Source organism: Staurois parvus, unplaced genomic scaffold (assembly GCF_062004578.1).
Source record: "Staurois parvus isolate SC_StPar_1 unplaced genomic scaffold, SC_StPar_1.0 ptg000175l, whole genome shotgun sequence".
In the NCBI taxonomy this organism is placed as follows: Eukaryota; Metazoa; Chordata; class Amphibia; order Anura; family Ranidae; genus Staurois; species Staurois parvus.
The window spans coordinates 6,717,884-6,737,398 of record NW_028317971.1 but is presented as its reverse complement, the minus strand read 5'-3'; the positions used below and the strand labels follow the sequence as shown (position 1 = coordinate 6,737,398).

Sequence of the window (19,515 nt, the reverse complement as noted above, 5' to 3'; positions counted from 1 at the left end):
TGCACGGGGAGTATGGGGATGGAACATGTGTGCAGAGGGGGTACGGGGATGGAACATGTGTGCAGAGGGGGTACGGGGATGGAACATGTGTGCAGAGGGGGTACGGGGATGGAACATGTGTGCAGAGGGGGTACGGGGATGGAACATGTGTGCAGAGGGGGTACGGGGATGGAACATGTGTGCAGAGGGGGGTATATGTGTGCAGACATAAGGGGAACATTGTTCCTACTGACCACCACCGTAAGGTGGACATTTTTACCACTGACTCCCAATAAATTGATTTTAGTAAGGGTTACCCTGAGACCTGAAAGTTATTTTCAGGGTTCCTTTGGGGTAAAAAAGAAAAGAACTGCTTTAAAATGTATAAGTGACATAGCATAGAGCAACTGCCTCTCCAGCTACTGTAGAACTACAAGTCAAGCTGACACTGCCAATTTATACCATGCCACCATACATGCCAACCTACGCTTTATTTACCACAATTGTTGCTACCTAGAACAGTCTTTAGTGACCGCACTGGAGAGAGACTTCCTGTTTCTTTGACCCCACTTCAAGGTAACTTTCCTTCCAGTGGAGTCAAGGGGACAGGAAGTGAGGGAATTTCCTCTGTGACCCCACTAAAGGGAGACTTTCCCTCACTTCCTGACCCTGTGACCCCGCTGGAGGGAGACTTCCTGTTGCTGAGAGACCAATGGAAGGGGTCTTCCCAACAACTCCTGTTCCTGTAACACCCCCCCCTACTAGAGGGAGAGAGACTTCCTGTTTCTGTGACCACCACTGGAAAGACTTCCTGTCTCTGTGACCCCCCCCCCCACTGGAGGGAGACTTCCTGTCTCTGTGACCCCCCCCCCACTGGAGGGAGACTTCCTGTCTCTGTGACCCCCCCCCCCACTGGAGGGAGACTTCCTGTCTCTGTGACCCCCCCCCCCCACTGGAGGGAGACTTCCTGTCTCTGTGACCCCCCCCCCACTGGAGGGAGACTTCCTGTCTCTGTGACCCCCCCACTGGAGGGAGACTTCCTGTCTCTGTGACCCCCCCCCCCACTGGAGGGAGACTTCCTGTCTCTGTGACCCCCCCCCCCACTGGAGGGAGACTTCCTGTCTCTGTGACCCCCCCCCCCCACTGGAGGGAGACTTCCTGTCTCTGTGACCCCCCCCCCCACTGGAGGGAGACTTCCTGTCTCTGTGACCCCCCCCCCCACTGGAGGGAGACTTCCTGTCTCTGTGACCCCCCCTCCACGTGACCCCCCCTCCACTGGAGGGAGACTTCCTGTCTCTGTGAACCCCCCCCCCTGGAGAGAGACTTCCTGTCTCTGTGACACCCCCCCCCCCCCCCCCACTGGAGGGAGACTTCCTCTCTGTGACCCCATTGGAGAGAGACGTCCTCTCCATTCCTGACCCTGGCACAGGAACAGCAGTAAAAACATCTTCAACACCTTCTTTGCTGTACTATAAATGTGTTCTTGTCTGATGCAATGGGATGTTTCAAGTAATCTTCTGTAGTATGGCTACAGTCTGTGATCAATTAGTTTATCTGCTGTTGAGGCTGGAGGGGGTGGTGGTTGACTTTGCATGTGAAGATAGCAGCCAGTAGTTTATTCCATCCTTTTCCCTACTTCTTCCTTTAAGACGGCCATACAGTATACAAGCTGATAGTACAACCTCCTTGTGCTGCATGCTTGCTCCCACGTTTGGGGTGCCATTAATGGCACCACAAGCACACCACCAGTTGCTCACACATTGTGAATGGAGCCTCATGGTAAAACCATCCTGCTATTTAACAATGCCCCTTTAAGACCCCTACCACTGTGCAATTTGGCCACTCCCACCATTTGACGAGGCCACTTTAGAAATGCACGCAGGCAGCCCATAGAAGTGTATGCAGACACAGCAGCACAGACACTGTCACATGTCAAAATTTGTCTGTGCAGCTGCTGCAAACAGACTCAGCACAGAAGACGGGTCTCAATACCCAAATCTGCTAATAAGCTAAAACCCTTCATGCAAGGAGCCTAAATGTGGTCATAACAGAAATTGTAATGTGGACACCTAAACCCAGGGGAACGTGATAAAGGGATCTCTCTCTGTTATCTGTACCCCCTCCGCCCGCTTCCACATGGGCACATGTAATCGAGTTAATTTCAGCTGTATAAAGGTTGCCATAAACTATACGATCTGATTGTACACCCTTTAAAATGTACCAAATATATATAAAATGAAGATACCCCAATCTATCTGTATCCAATCAGACAAGCCCTTGCACTACATAGTTGATAGTAGGTCTAAAGGAGGTTGCACATATAGTGTATGGCAGGCCTCGAAATGTCCACTCGCCTGCTCGCATTGGAGAGTGGAAATAAGGTGGGGGTGAGTGTGCCCCCCAGGGCCATCTTGCTGAGCAGGCTTGGAACTCAGGGCCGGCTCTGACACTCACAGTGGGAGCCGTCAGCATGCTCAATAGTTGAGCAAAGTGAAAGCAAAGGAAGGGGGAATGTGTGCTGTGCTCTCTGCTTCCCCCTAGAGTGCAGTAACCAGCTCTGTGACTGAAGGTAAAGTACTGAAACTTTTTATAGGGCTGTGTACATGTGTGTATGTACATGTATCCGTGTGTGTACGTGTGTGCATGTATGCACATATGTGTCTCTGTGTGTGTATGTACATGTGTGTCTGTGTGTAAACCTGCATGTATGGGTGGTTTGGACAGGTTCAGGATGATAGGGTTATTATGGGTGGTAGAGTATGGGGCACTTAAGGTACTGCTGGGTTGGACAGTAGGTAGGATATGCTTGGTAGAGTTAGGTTTGGTGAGTCAAAGATTATGGGGAGTTATGGTTGTATGCGGTGCATGTTCTAAGTATGATGGAGTGTTTAGGGGGACATTGGAGGCCCTGATGTAATATGGGGGGGGGGGGAAGACTCTGGGGACCCTGATATAACGTGGGTAACATTTAACAGTGTTGTTTCAGGAGATAATTTATGAGGGCGTGTTTAGGGGCGGAGTTAGGGGCAGGACAGGGTAGGGGTTGGGTGGGGCAACTGGTGGTGACCAACTCTTAAGGCCTGGCTAGTAGCTCAGGACTTGAAATTTTGAACCCTGGTGTATGGCAAGCATTACAGACTTATGCAGGCCATAGACGGGGAGAAAACCGGACGTTTTTTTTTTTAAGAAAAACGAAAAATCGGTTGTTCAATCAGCCGACGTTACCACCATTGGTAAAAAAAAAAAAAAGTCGGCTGATTTTCATCCCGTCTATGTCCGGCAATTAATATAATAGCGGTGTCCCTGCAGAGAGCTCTGCTATATTTGACATTTAAAAGAAGAAGAAATAGATACAATGTGGCAACTTTTTCTTCTTATTCATATTCTATTTGTATCCATTTCAGATACAGATGTTTCTATTCGGATACAAATAGATACAATGGTGCAACCCTTATACTTTTAAATGTCAAATATCATAGTGGAACTCTCTGCAGGGACACCGCTAATAGATTTGACATTTCTAAGTATTGCGGTTGCAAACATTGTATCTATTTGTATGGATACAAAGGGATACAGATGTTCTTCTTTTTCTTTGGTCACGGCTCATGCGCATTTTTTTTTTTAATCGGGAAAAAGATCGTCTGATTTGCCCATCATTGCTGTGAAAATCGGTCGATGGGCAAAATCGGCCGGTGTTTTTCCCAACATGAACGATTAAAAAAATGCGTCAAAATCAAGAAAACCGGACGACCAATTCAGCCACTATCGATCCGAAAATCGGGCAATTATTTTTTTGGATGAATTTTTGGCTCTGTTTTCTCCCCGTCTATGGCCTGCATTACAGGGACAGACTTATTTATTTCAGGTACTGATATAGCGCCGTCAATTTACACAGCACTTTACATATATTGTACATTCACATCAGTCCCTAACCCTCAAGGGGCGTACAATCTAAGGACATCTGTTTTCAGTACTACAGCTCTACTCCACATGGGCTGTCATGTCATCCCTCAGCTCCTTATCCTGCTCCAGTGTGCATTTTCTGGTAAATGAAGGACCTATGCTAGGAGAGGTACAAAATGATCCATCAGCAAAGGAGGACACTGGCTATGTATTGAGGGAGAACTGTGCCCACTGACAATTGCTGCATTGGAAAAGCATGCAATTACAGAGGTGAGCAGAACATAGACCATGGAACTCTCTCACCCCACATGGGATACTTGGGCATAATCAAAAGCAAAGTAAGCACCAAGAATAGGAATATGAAAGCACATTACAAGCAGTATGCCTTTTCATCCATATGAAGTTCTAACAACAGATAATGACATTTACTAAGATGGCCACCAGTCCTGGAACCAGAATTGATGGCGTGACGTCTGCACGTATAGCTCCACCCAATGCGTTTCGTGCAATTGTACGTCTTTAGAAGACTCTAGCCAATGCCCCTAGAAGCTAGAAATAGCTAAAGTAGACACTGCTACTACAGTGATTGCCGCTTGCTTTGCAGGTCCCGAGACAAGCAGCTGCCCAGCTGCATTCTGAACACAGGAGGAAATTTGCTTGGCACAGGTGGCATTCAGAAAAGGATTTGCAAAGAATGCAAAGAATTCTCTGATTGGAAAAAATAGACAGCGAGACATCACCGCCCTGCCACTCAACCTCATAAAATCTAGAGAGACAAATGAAATGACAGACATTTCTCACAAAACCGTAAAGAGAAATTCCAAGGAATTCCACACCTCGCACATGATTACATGCATAAAGACCTGTGACCCTACTGTAAGCTCTACCCCAAGTTGAGAGATAATCAAAGCTACATTGTATACCATCCAGAGATGCACGATGAAGCCCAACAATATACCATGAAAAACAGAAGAAGTTCCTAAACCTTAGTCTACAAATAAACCACCAAACCATTCTCTTTAAAGCAGAGTTCCACCCAAAAGGGGATTGGCACCTTTTGGGAGCGGGGGGGGGGGGGTGTTGGTACCCTGCTCCCACTTCCGCTGCGATCGCCTAGTCAACTGTAGTCTTGTGGGACACGTGACAGGTCCCAGAGGACGACGGGGCCATTCAGCAAGCGCAGCGCTACTCTCAAATGCGCAGTGGACACCTGGCTGTGAAGACGCAAGCTGTAGCAGCCGGGTGTCCACACTGAAGATGCCGGCGCCAGGAATACATGACAGCTGGTGAAACAGGCTGCGGCAAGGGCACTGTGGGACAGGTAAGTGGCTGTTATTTAAAAGTCAGCAGCTACAGTTTTTGTAGCTGCTGTCTTTTATTTTTATACAGAGTGGAACTCCGCTTTAATGTGACAATGAGGTAAGGTTAGGTTAATGACTCAATAGGACCTCAGTCTATCAGAATTAGTAAGATGATCACTATGTACAACTATGAAAGAGTAATAAAAAAAAAAAAAAAAAAAAAAGGTCTTAAAAAACTTCTGGTATAACTATACGCTGTAGCGTTTGCTAGTTCAAGTAAGGACACATAACACTGTTGTCAGGACAACATGACAAGACAAAAGTTAGATGAGCACACATCCGGGTCTCCTTAGGTAGTTGTCACTGCGGAATGTGGGAGGCAATGTCTACAAGAGAGAGCTCATATATGTGAGGATAGTCCCATACTCTTACCCTCTAAATAAATGTGTATCAAACAATATATAAATTAATAAATAATGTGAAATAAATCAATAAATATGCAAAGGCTGCAAACATAAAACGTGTGTTCCCACAGTTGAGCAATAATGCGGGCTCAATCCCAAGCCTGGTTGTCTTCCTATAATAAAAACACACAGCACGGCTCAACCACGCCCCCTCTCCCTCCTCAAATGTTTTGATTGACAGCAGCAGGAGCCAATGGCTCCCGCTACTGCCAAAGAGCCAGTGAAAATAGAGAGGGGGCACAGCACTGGATCGAGATGTGACTGAGGTAAGTGTTATGGGGGGGATGAACAAGAAAGGTTTTGCATTAAGGTGCATTAAAGAAAAAAAAAACCTTGGCTTTACAACTATTTTTATGGTAGCACCCATAACTCAATGTTCCCCTTTAGACTCTTAACACTTCTAGCAGCCAGTGTTTGTAAAAGCAAGGTTTTCGGCTCATCTTCCCCCCTCCCTTATTTCCTGTAAGTAATTTGTAACAGCTTGTAGTTAGCACTTTTATATGCAACTGCTATTTCAAGGTTATTCAGTATTCCTAATGTATGCCTTGTGATGTAATCATTGGTATATACCAGGGGTGGGCAAACTTTTTGACTTGAGGGCCGCAATGGGTTCATATATTGGACCCGGGGGCCGGACCAAGAGTAGATGAATGATGTGTATGTGTCATCCATAGTAAGTATAGTAATATTCCCCCATAGTAAGCATAGTAATTAATCCCCCATAGTAATTAATCCCCCATATAGTAATTCATCCCCCATATAGTAATTCATCCCCCATAGTAATTCATCCCCCATATAGTAATTCATCCCCCATAGTAATTCATCCCCCATATAGTAATTCGTCCCCCATATAGTAATTCGTCCCCCATATAGTAATTCGTCCCCCATAGTAATTCATCCCCCCTATAGTAATTCATCCCCCATAGTAATTCATCCCCCATATAGTAATTCATCCCCCATAGTAATTCATCCCCCACATAGTAATTCATCCCCCACATAGTAATTCATCCCCCACATAGTAATTCATCCCCCATATTAATTCATCCCCCATATAGTAATTCATCCCCCATATAGTAAGTCCTCCATATAGTAATTCATTCCCCATATAGTAAGTCCTCCATATAGTAATTCATTCCCCATATAGTAAGTCCTCCATATAGTAATTCATTCCCCATATAGTAAGTCCCCCATATAGTAATTCATTCCCCATATAGTAAGTCCTCCATATAGTAATTCATTCCCCATATAGTAAGTCCCCCATATAGTAAGTCCCCCATATAGTAATTCATCCCCCATATAGTAAGTCCCCCCCCTGTGTCAATTCACTTACCTTTGGTAGCCCCGCCTACATCCTGACAGCTGCAGAGTCCTGACGTCCGAGAGGAGGGGAGAGGAGGAGAGGAGGGAGGGGAGAGGAGGGAGAGGGGGGAGAGGAGGGAGAGGAGGGGGAGGAGGGAGGGGAGGGAGAGGAGGGAGGGGAGCGGGCGCCCGGCACACAGGAGAGCCGCATCTAAATTTGTAAAGAGCCGCGGCTTGCCGACCACTGGCCTTGCGGGAGCCTAGCTCCGCGGGCCGGATTAAAAGGTCCGCCGGGCCGTATACGGCCCGCGGGCCGTAGTTTGCCCATTGCTGGTATATACGCTTGTTTTCTATAACTCACTTAGCAGATTAGAGCATAAGCCATCTGTTGAGTCAAAACAGCGCTGTTTTTAATAAATCAGTTGTATTCCTCAAGTCCGTGTCTGGAGTTCTCAGGTTTGCTAAAATTGCTACTACATTTTAAGGTCTCGTTTGGCGGAGAGCATGGCAAAATGTCCTCATCAGATGTGGTAGTCCTGATCTTCCAATAAAACTGCCTGTTCAGGAGAATAAGCAGGGAGGGAGGGGGAGGATGTCTCCCTCATCTCTCATTCTGATGCCCTCTTGGAGCTGTGGCCTATTGAATCAGCTGCTGAAAATGAAACTAATCTATTGGCTTCCTCCTGTTTTAGTCTTTGCACTTTGGTTCATTGCGGAGCTATGGGGTTGTGATGTGGGCACTCTAAAGTCAACTATAGGTCAGTGGTGTGGGAGCTCCTAGATAACATGTCTGCTCTGTTTTATCACCAGGCCCACTTGTCCTTCCTGGCTTGGAATCTGAGCACATTCCATTGGTGGATATCCAACAAATTCAATTACTTATATTTTTTAATGAATGGCAACTCTTTTTACACCTAATGATGAATAAGGATCTTTCTTCCCAACTCTCGCTTTTTGAACATACAGGTGAAACTCGAAAAATTAGAATATCGTGCAAAAGTTCATTTATTTCAGTAATGCAACTTAAAAGGTGAAACTAATATATGAGATAGACTCATTACATGCAAAGCAAGATAGTTCAAGCCGTAATTTGTCAGAATTGCGATGATTATGGCTTACAGCTCATGAAAACTCCAAATCCACAATCTCAGAAAATTAGAATATTACATGCAATCAATAAAACAAGGATTGTACATAGAATATCGGACCTCTGAAAAGTATAAGCATGCATATGTACTCAGTACTTGGTTTGGGCCCCTTTTGCAGCAATTACTGCCTCAATGCGGCGTGGCATGGAAGCTATCAGCCTGTGGCACTGCTGAGGTGTTATGGAACACCAGGAAGCTTCAATAGCGGCCTTCAGCTCTTCTGCATTGTTCAGTTTCATGTCTCATCATTCTCTTGGCAATGCCCCATAGATTCTCTCTGGGGTTCAGGTCAGGCGAGTTTGCTGGCCAATCAAGCACAGTAATCCCACGTTCATTGAACCAGGTTTTGGTGCTTTTGGCAGTGTGCGCAGGTGCCAAGTCCTGCTGGAAAATGAAGTCAGCATCCCCATAAAGCTTGTCTGCGGAAGGAAGCATGAAGTGCTCCAAAATCTCCTGGTAGACGGCTGCGTTGACCCTGGACTTAATGAAGCACAGTGGACCAACACCAGCAGATGACATGGCTCCCCAAATCAACAGACTGTGGAAACTTCACATTGGACTTCAAGCATCTTGCAATGTGTGCCTCTCCATTCTTCCTCCATACTCTGGGTCCTTGGTTTCCAAATGAGATGCAAAAGTTGCTCTCATCAGAAAAGAGGACTTTGGACCACTGAGCAACAGACCAGGTCTGTTTTTCTTTAGCCCAGGTAAGACGCTTCTGACGTTGTTTGTTGTTCAGGAGCGGCTTGGCAAGAGGAATACGACATTTGAAGCCCATGTCCAGGATCCGTCTGTGTGTGTGTGTGTGTGTGTGTGTGTGTGTGTGTGTGTGTGTGTGTGTGTGGTGGTGCTTGATGCACTGACTCCAGCCTCAGTCCACTCCTTGTGAAAGTCCCCAACACTTTTGAATGGCCTTTTCCTGGCAATCCTCTCCAGGCTGCGGTCATCCCTGCTGCTTGTGTACCTTTTTCTTCCACACTTTTCCCTTCCACATAACTTTCTATTAATGTGCTTTGATACAGCACTTTGGGAACATCCAACTTCTTTTGCAATTACCTTTTGAGGCTTTTCCTCCTTATGGAGGGTGTCAATGATGGTTTTCTGCACAACTGTTAGGTCAGTAGTCTTTCCCATGATTGGGATTCCTACTGAACCAGACTGAGAGACCATTTAAAGGCTCAGGAACCCTTTGCAGGTGTTATGGCTTAATTAGCTGATTAGAGTGGGACACTTTGAGCCGAGAATATTTCACCTTTTCACAATATTCTAATTTTCTGAGATTGTGGATTTGGGGTTTTCATGAGCTGTAAGCCATAATCATCACAATTATGACAAATCACGACTTGAACTATCTTGCTTTGCATGTAATGAGTCTATCTCATATATTAGTTTCACCTTTTAAGTTGCATTACTGAAATAAATTAACTTTTGCACGATATTCTAATTTGAGTTTCACTTGTATTTGTGATCACATGTCACTCTCACCTAAACAAAATTACCATTAATTATTCCCAACTTCTGCCTTTTCACTCACACAGCCCACTCTTACAGTATATTTCTAAGTCAGGGGTCCTCAAATGTTTTAAAAAGGGGGCCAGTTCGCAGACCTTCACTGTTGGGGGGGTCAGACTATAGTTTGAAAAAAATATGAATTCCTATGCACACCGCCCATATCTTATTTATAGTGCAAAAAAAATACAATATTTAAAATGCACTGCACACTAATGCAGGCCATAGACTGTTCGTTTATCGAATTTTTCGTCCGAAAGAATAATTGGCCAATTTTCGCACTGTTAGTGGGGCAATGGCATTGGCCGATTTTCGCGGTTCCTCCTCATTTAGTTTATTGGTCATGCTGGAAAATTCCTGAAAAAACGGCCGATTTTCGCAATTATTGGTGGCAACATCAGTTTACAGAACGAATGATATTTCGTTTTTCGGACAAAAAAAAAAACGGCCGATAAACGAACTGTCTATGGCCTGCATAATGCACTGGACACCACAATGCACTCTAATTGGTGAACTCTCCTCCTCTCCTGTTGCTCCTCTGGCTGCAGCAGGTGAAATCAGGGACTTCCAGGCTGCCGCTCGCTGGGTCCTCACGGCCGAGAACCCAGTAAGCAGCCTAGCTATTTGCTGGTCCATTTTTTCTCGGCTGACCCGGTGGGCCAGAGTACATGGCTGTGGCGGGTCGTATCTGGCCCGCGTGCCGTAGTTTGAGAACCCCTATTCTAAGTGGAAAAAAAATCTTAGAAATAACAAATTTGGGGAGGATTAGCAACAAATTTGCCATAATTTCTACTGAATTTGCTATCAAGGTATTCACCTCATGGTAAATGGTTCCTAGCACTTACCCAGCTCCATCCTTCACATTCCCCCTTATGCTTTAGAGGCTTTAAAGTGTTACTAAAACCACAACAGTAAAATCAGTCTGTATATGCAGTAAAGCATGCTTGTAATACTCACTATGGAACCTAAGGGGGTTAATTCTCTGCATTGTGTAAAAAGGTTGTTTGATCCTGTCTTCTCTGATCCTCCCCTTCTTCCACTGTCCCTGACTCATCTCCTGATAGAACACAGCCACGGGGACACTCTGCACATGCTGTGAATTGCTGGAGAGTTTCCTCTTTTTCTTGGGAGGGTGAAAGTGATCAGCACAGGGCCAATCACCACGTCCAGACAGAGGGTCAGGGGTTATGCAATCTCATAAGGCATTGAGAGGAGAATGAAAACTCCTACAAGCTTTGACCAGTGCTCTGCTGGACATTGACAGAAGTCAAAAGACAGCTCTAACTGCTGATGATAAAAATGGTATTTAGTAGTTTATATTTACTAAAATAATTGCATTTCCATGTTCTGTGTACTGTGGGAGACCAGATATAGTGAATCCAGGGTCCTGGGTTTAGTAACACTTTATTTTTCTTGGTATAGATGGGATTCAAATAATGTTTTTTCCAGCAGCGGACAGTATAGGATATATCACTAGTAACATTTGTACTGTGCGGCACTTATTTACAGTGTATTTTACTGATATGTGAACGTTGTACCATGTACTTGTGTTGCTTCCTTTGCATGAAATACCTGGTGATCCTGCCCATCTCCCCACATTCCTATTGTAAACTGACCGCATTAGGCATAGAAGCACATATATCCTAGCATGGTCAGTTTTCTGGCTGTGCTGGGGGCACTGCCTGTCCTCCTCCAGTGGCCTAAGACTCTCCTCCTGACATGTCCCCCTACCTGCAGTTTCCACTTCCAGCTCTCTAATCTCCTTAATGCAGCTGAGAACAGAGGTTATGTGATCACTCTTTTAAACTGAATGGGTTGCTTTACAAGGTGAAGGTTCACATATATTTTAACCCTTCATCAGTAACCCAATATGACATTTTTGATGCAATGGATGCCTAAAATCTGATGCATATTCTCAGACTTCTTGGAAAGTCCTGTGCATAGAAGCCTCCAGGTTACCATCATGCATTGAATTTCACAGTAAATGACAGAGCTGCAGATTGAAAAGAAAGGTAATTTTTAATAACATCCAATTACAATATGGCTTATGCAGCAATTGTATCTACTAGATTTGTTTTATTTGCATTTTTTTCCTTGAAAGCGGAGTTACCCTTTAAGCATTGCTTCAGAAAAACTAGTAGTAAGGTAAACTGCTTTATAGTATTATTCACAGCCAGACAAACTCAAGTGATGGGCCCATGTCAACTCGGAGATATGTATTTTCTTGAAGGCCTCATGCACACTGGACATTTGACCAGCTCCTTTGAACACCTTTTCTCCTGGCAGGAGAAAAGCAGACTAAAAAACACACCTATAGCTGCGTTTTGCACATACGTTTAGCCACGTCAACAACATGAGCCTTCATGAATTCTGTTGGGCAGAATATTATTTATTCTGGCTACTGGAATGAACGTTCAAGCACGAAACATGTCTACAGTTTAGGCACGTTTGGCATTTTTTTGCTACAAAAGCTCCTCTCCTGAATGTCTTGGTAAAGGGGTTTTATTCTGCCTGTACATTCACCTCTTCTAATATACCTGTAATCCCCTATGTGTGCATGGTCACATAGGCTAACAGATGTTTTTACAGGGTAAGAGAAAAAAAAAAAAAAAAAAAAGCCAAAGCCTGTAAAAGCTGATTTTTTATTATTTTTTTTAAGCTCAGTGTGCACGCGCAAGGCGCACCGCCGCCCTATCTGTCCCGCCGATCACCACCGCGGATGTCAGTCGCCGGGTCACAGCCGGTCTTTACCGACTGTTTCCCGGCGATCGGCGGCAAACAGTGACAGACACCACAGCTGCAGTAGCTGTGCTGTCTGTCACTTCCCTGACAGCTCGAGGACGAGCTGATCGAGAAAGAAGAGTTTCTCTCTCTCGATCAGCGGTGTTCCCTGCAGTACACCCCTCCCGCCCCCTAGTAAAACACTCCCCTCACTCAGATAACCCTTCCCTGCAAAATAAAGTTAACCCTTTCTCCCCAGTGCCATTAGTACAGTGTCAGTGTGTTTTTTTTTGCACTGATCACTGTATTAGTGTTTTTGGGGATGTCAGTGACCCCAAGTCAGTACCCCCCAATGTCAGAATGTCCGCCGCAGTCCCGCTATAAGTCGCTGCCATAAGTCCCTGATCGCCGCCATAATTCACTGATCGCCGCCATTAGTATAAAAAAAAAAAAAAATAAAAATCCCAGTATCTTTCCCGCTATTTGTAAACTCTATAACTTTCACGTAAACCAATTAATTTATAGATATTGGGTTTTTTGGGGGTTTTTTTTAGCAAAGACATGTCGCAGAATGCATTTTGGCAGAAATTTATGACTAAATTTGATTTTTGCATTTTTTTTTTACTGGACATGTTTTATAGCAAAAAGTCCAAAATATTGTTTTTTTTCCTCAAAATTGTCAGCCTTTTTTTTTTTTATAGCGCAAAAAATAAAAACCGCACAGGCAATCAAATACCACTAAAAGAAAGCTCAATTTGTGGGGAAAAGGATGTAAAATTTCATTTATGTACCATATTGCATGACCGCGCAATTGTCCGTTAAACTAGCGCAGCGCTGTATAGCAGAAAAATGGCATAAATTGCAGTATTTATACCATAGTTTGTAGACGCCATAACTTCCACACAAAGTAATCAATATACACTCATTGGGATTTTTTTTTACCAAAAACATGGAGCAGAATACATTGTGGTCTAAATTTATAACCAACTTTGAGTTTACTATATATTTTTTATAGCTGAAAGTAAAAAATATTGTTTTTCTTCAAAATTTTTGGCTTTTTTTTGTTTATAACGTGAAAAATAAAAAGCGCACAGGTGATCAAATTACACCGAAAGAAAGCTCTATTTGTGTGAAAAAAAGGACATAAATTTTGTTTGGGTGTAGCATTGCATGACCGCGCAATTATCAGTTGAATTAGCGCAGCGCCGAGTAGTAAAAAGAGGCCTGGTCATTAAGGGGGGGGTAATCCTCTGGAGGTCAAGTGGTTAATTAAGGTACGCTGTTCTTCTGAACAATGTCTGGAACAACCCATTTTCCTCAGAATTTCAGAGAGAAATGCACTGTAACCAGCATGTAGAACATTTGCTGCCTTCCTTCCTTAAATAAGGGCAATAATTTCCCCCTGTTTTTCAAAGAATGAATGACCTCACTAATAGAACTCCACACTGCTATTATTTTGAACATGCCCCTTTCAATTAGTGATTCAATTACACAGAATCAGCAGCATGCATGTCATGACTGTTGGGTCTGTTGGATTTCTATTACTCTACTACACCTGCTAGTAAATTATTTGCCATGCAGAAATATAATTTCTACCAAAAACAGTGATTGATCAGGTTAGTGATGTCTGACTGCTATTATTTTGAACACAACTGTACATGGTCCAGTGATGAAACACCATATCGTGCCCTGTACACACTTTTTCCAACTGGGTCCTGAGATTAAGAAAAAGGAAGGAGGGCCCTCAATGGTTCTAAAATGGTGGAGGACCAGGAGAGTGGAGAAACCCTAAATTATTACTAGTACTGAGGTGGCACAACCTGCATGTATGCAGGACTTTTAAGAGATGGTGATGGCTATATGAGCATGTGAGAAATCCTATGGAATTGTGAAGGAAGCTGATGTAAAACTTTAACCACATTCACCGCTCTAATTCAAATTGCACGGACCTGTTTTTATGGACATTGTGTTTTATACATTTATATGATTTATGCACGTCTTCATGTACATTTGATGTTTTTTTATATATAAAATTGGTTGATGGTTTGGTACTTATACTTTACATTAGAAGCGCAGCATTAAGTTTGTTTATGTTGTGAGAACACAATTTTTGATGCCAGCAGCAGCTCTATATATATCCTTCACTATATACTGTAGTCACATGTAGGTAGTGCAGGAGTATCTTTCACTTTACATGTGAAAGGTGCCTTAACGATTTCTCCCCCCTGTACATGGTCCAGTGATGAAACACCATCTCGTGCCCTGTTCACACTTTAATGCAGACTTTTATGGTGTAAACATCCGCAAGTCTGCATTTCTCAGTCCTGCATCGCAGCTCACTCACTGCTCCATTTATCTCTGTGTTTCTACACACTGCAGCTCAGCTGTGGTGCATTGAAATGAATGAACTGTCACACTGACAATTCAATCAAGTAAAAGAAAAAGAGAAAAAAGATTTAAAATTCGATCAGGATGGATTCTTTTAGCTGATAGCCCATTACTCCCAGTATGAGCAGAGAGCGCTGCACATGCCTTCTATGTACAAACCTGGCACTACCACACAGGATGATGTGCACGTGTCTACCTCCATCCACACTCATCCCTCACCAGTCCATATCACAGTCAGGTGTACACACACTGATCAGACATAACATGATGACCACCCACCATAATCCGTTGAAACATGGGCACCATTAGACCTCTGAAGGTATGCTGTGGTATCCGGCACTAAAGTGTCAGTAGCAGATCCTTTAAAGGATAAGTTCACCCATCTAAAATAAATAAAAGCACATCTTTACGCAGGCAAAAAAAAAGGTTTTTTTTCTTTTTAAATTAGGAGTTTGTAAAACATTACACCTGAAATCATAAGACTGCAGGTGCAATGCAAGGCTTCTGCTAACTATCAGTGTAGCTGTCTGCCAAAACCTCATGAGGGCAGACAGTTATTGAATGACAGGAAGCATCAACGAACTACCTAGAGCGCTCACCCGCACCCTGAGCACATTGAGAACTACAAGCCGGCAATGGGGACGTGAGGACTGCTCATGATGTGGGTGTGACATGTTATGAAAGGTGAACATATTAAAACTTGTTGTTGTGTTCCTCAAACCATTCTTGAATTCATCAGACCAGGCCACCTTCTTCCATTGCTTCATGATCAGTTCTGAATCTCATGTGCCCATTGTAAGAGCTTTTGGCTGTAGACACGGGTTAGCACTGACACCCTGACCAGTCTGCAGCTATGTATCCCCCCATGCACAAGAAACTGCAATGTGCTTTGTGCTCGGACACCTGTCAGAACCCAAACTAACTTTTTCAGCAATTTGAGCTACAGTAGGTCTTCTATTGGACCCGATTAGATGGATCAGCTTTTGCTCCCTACATGCATCAATGAGCCTTGGCCACCCATGACCTGATCACCGCTCCTCCTTCCTTGGACCACTTTTGGTGGGTCCTGACCACTGCAGACCGGGAACATCCCACAAGAGCTGCAGTTCTGGGGGTTCTCTGACCTGGTCATCTAGCCATTACAATCTGACCCTGGTCAGACGCTTGCCCATTTTTCCGCTTCCAGCGGAGGCAAAATGTTCGGTTACCGCCCAATACATCCCACCCACCTTCAGATGTCATCTCCACCTCACCTGTCAGTGGTGACAATGGTATGGCTGCTCGGTGTGTAGATGCTGAGATGTAGAATAATAACACAATCACACCCAGACACACACCAGCCATGAACAGACAACACCCGCTGTACAGGGGCCCTCCGTCCTAGAAGCCCTCCTTCTCCCACCGCCATCCTCTATGAAGGACGCCATCGCTCCTACCTCCTGCCGTTGCTTCTGTCCGGGGAGGTCTGTCCAGCCAGGCTGGTGATGGAGGATTTCCGTTTCGGGACACTTCTTTTTTTAGACTTCACTTTGTCGGAGGGCGGAGAAGGGTCCGCCGGGGGCGCCATCACCTCCTCCCCCTCCATGGTGAGCTCAGCAGTTTAACGGCGGACAAGAACGTTCTTCTCACAACCAACCGCTCTGCCGCTAGTTTGAAAAGAGCGGAAACTGGGCAGCAGCCAATTGGGTGGCAAGGACATGGTTGCTAGGAGATGAATAAAGGGCAAGGCGCTGTCTGAAGAAAGAAAGCTTTGCGCATGCGCTTCCTCGTCTGCTGGCTCGGCAGCCATTTCACTTGAGGGCACATCGTGTACATTTTTTTTTCTACGTGTTTGTGAAAATCAAACTGTTCGACCTGAAAGACAAGTTACGTGGGAAGTATGTAGCCTGCAGTATCGGACAGTTGTGTATTCAAATGAGAAAAAGTATTGTATATACTGTCACCCATTTCACACTAATGTGCCACAGACCACACTCACCTCAGCCACAGTTGTACCACAGACACCACCGCCATTCATCCACCACTGTGCCACAGCCCCCCGCCCCCTCAGCCACCACTGTGCACAGACCCCCGCCCCCTCAGCCACCACTGTATCACACCCCGCCCCCTCAGCCACCACTGTATCACACACCCTGCCCCCTCAGCCACCACTGTGCACAGACCCCACTCACCTCAGCTACTGCTGTGCCAAAGACCACACCCCCCTATATATATATATATATATATATATGTGCACAAACCCCACTCCCGTGGCCACTGTTGGGCCAAAGCCCCCACCCTCAGTCACCATTGGGCTTTAAACATCTCCCAGGTACCACAGACCCTGCTGTGGCACAGATCTCACCCCACTTGGCAGCAACTGTGCAGCAGACTCAAAACTCCTCAGCTACCACTATGCTATAGACTCAATACCAGCCATTGTTGTACTACAGACCCTACTACCCCTCCATCTACCACCCCCCCCCCCCCCCCCCCCTCAGTCAGTCACCACTGTGGCACAAACCCCTCCCCCTTCTAATGTCATTGTCAAAGAGTTGTAGCCCCACTTTCTCCCTTACTGTACAACCACTGCAGTGCATAGCATCCCTACCTCCATGTGCTGCAGACCACCTTCCTTCCTATAGAAGCAGGCTACATGAGGGGACAGATAGGGTTGTTGTGGCATTATGATGGCTGCTTGGGAAAGGACCATCAAAGCACTACAAACCCCCTTCCTCATCATGAAGCCCCAGCTATGTGACATGTCACAGTACTCATATAGGGACTCTAGACTATGATGGATTCTATGCTATGAGTAAGCATGTTTTTGTGTGAAATGCATCAACTGTCCTCATGGTTGGCGTTGTGATTCATGTCCTTATATGACAATTTCAATCAATGGAAATGTTATCTGACAAATCGGCAGAGTGTGATCCAAGTTTTATTTTCTATATGATGGATTCTACAACCAGAATGGACACCAGGTACATTCTCTGCAGCACTGACAGATGGAGCCAGTCAGTGTCTGTCAACCTTTGTTCAGGCAAAGCACCCTTTAAAATTCCACACAATCCCATTCTAAAATATATCCCGGGGGGGGGGGGGGGGCACAAGAGTCGGCTGCATTAACATATTACATGCTGAGTACAAGTGTAACATGTTACAAAAGGTGAACACTTTAAACCCACCTTAAAGATTATATATTCTGTGTGAAGAAAGAAATGTGTAATGAAAGTGTTCCATTAAAGTGATCATTTGTACTGCGTTTTATGCATTTGTCAGACTCACGTGTAGCACTATAATAATTAAAGCTGAACTCCAGGGTAAGCAAATCTTCTTGCCACAAAAAAGTGTTTTTTTTATTTGAATCTGTTGCTCTCTATTTTTATTCCAGATCTGTGCAGTAATTCAGCATTCAGAAACCTTGCCGCTGCTTCATGTAATAAAGACCAGCCACTGCTGTTCCTCTTCTGCAAAGTGACTGCTTGTATTTGCTCCTACTTTTTTTTGCAGTTAGCCTATAAATTGGTGGCCCTACTGTGTCCCTCCCACCACTCTGCCATCTGCTTCCTGCAGAAAGGAACTACAGAAGGGATGTTCCAAGACTTGTGGCTGGGGGAATAGGAGGCAGAGCAGCCGCTAGTCTTACAAATTGCAAACAAGAAACCAAACAGAAAAAAAACAGTTTGATCTGAAAATGAATAGGCCATTTTAGAGCAACTACTGAGTGAAAGGAGGAGATCAACAAGGACACAAAGAAGTTTTTGCCCAGAGTAATGCTTTAAAGGAAAATTTGTGTAAAAAAAAAAAAAGTGGAAAAACCTCACATAAGCCCATTGAAATGGCAAGCATCAGGTGATATACCAAATCCTTCCACATAAGTTAAACCTCCAGGCTCTTACCATAGATTGCTTGGTGTTGGAGGAAACCAGTCAGAAGTAATAGATTCAGATAGCAAACTAGGATCCACATTGGATGCTATGGACTGAGGCAGATACAAAACATACGGATATTGTTCATAAGGTTAATTGCTAAGGTTTACAAAAAAAAAAAAAAAATGTATACTATACTGTGTGTAGGCTAAGACAGTTTAGCTGCACCCAATGTTAAGACTGACCACACCCACTTTTGACCAGCATTTTACATGTCACCTCCCCAAAGTGTCACTTTTGCTCAGGTTCTAAAGTTGGGAGGAATTCTGATATGCTGTGGACCAGAAAGCGAATTCGAAGTTTAAAACGGGTTCTCAAGAGGAACTTCTAGACAGGAGTGAGAAAGCGTTCTTTTGATCAACACCCAATCAAAACCAAGAGGTATATGGGCGCACTCTGCATTCAGACTGATTAACTCCATTTAGCAAAAGCTTTATTCATAGCACTATTAGTCTCATTGCACCTCATTTGAGATTATGCAAATATTGTTAGAATTAAAAAACCTGGGTACCCCTATTCTGATAGCCATCACCTAGATAGGAAACCCTTCTACACTATCAGAGTAGAGTTTTAAACCAAAACTTTGGATATTAGGACTGAATTAGTAAATATTCAGTTTACTTTGCAAGAAATTCTCTCTTCGCTTCATGAATGTGAAAGTTAATTTTGCAAACAGATACACAAGAATCACAAGGATACAGAAGAACACAACACACCCCAGTATTTTGCTTGCCCACAACTGGATGAAGCCATCAAAAGCTTCACCTTATTCACTTGAGCCTGGTACTCTAGTATCTTTCAACACAGTGGGCTGAAAATAAATTTACACACACGAGGAGCCACTGTATTAACTTTCCGATATTAGTACAGCAGTCTCCCGTGCTGTGCTATT

The 19,515-nt window shown here is 44.4% G+C and overlaps 1 protein-coding gene across 1 annotated transcript in view; it reads right to left on the bottom strand.

The window, feature by feature from the left end:
- The window catches only part of NET1 (neuroepithelial cell transforming 1), a 56,629-nt gene extending 40,301 nt beyond the window's left edge, over nt 1-16,328 (bottom strand). Inside the window, exon 1 of the mRNA XM_089676885.1 lies at nt 16,149-16,328. Coding sequence (XP_089533011.1) covers nt 16,149-16,297 — 149 coding nt within the window. The 5' untranslated portion in view covers nt 16,298-16,328. The remainder of the gene's footprint in view (nt 1-16,148) is intronic.
- Between the last annotated feature and the right edge of the window lie 3,187 nt (nt 16,329-19,515).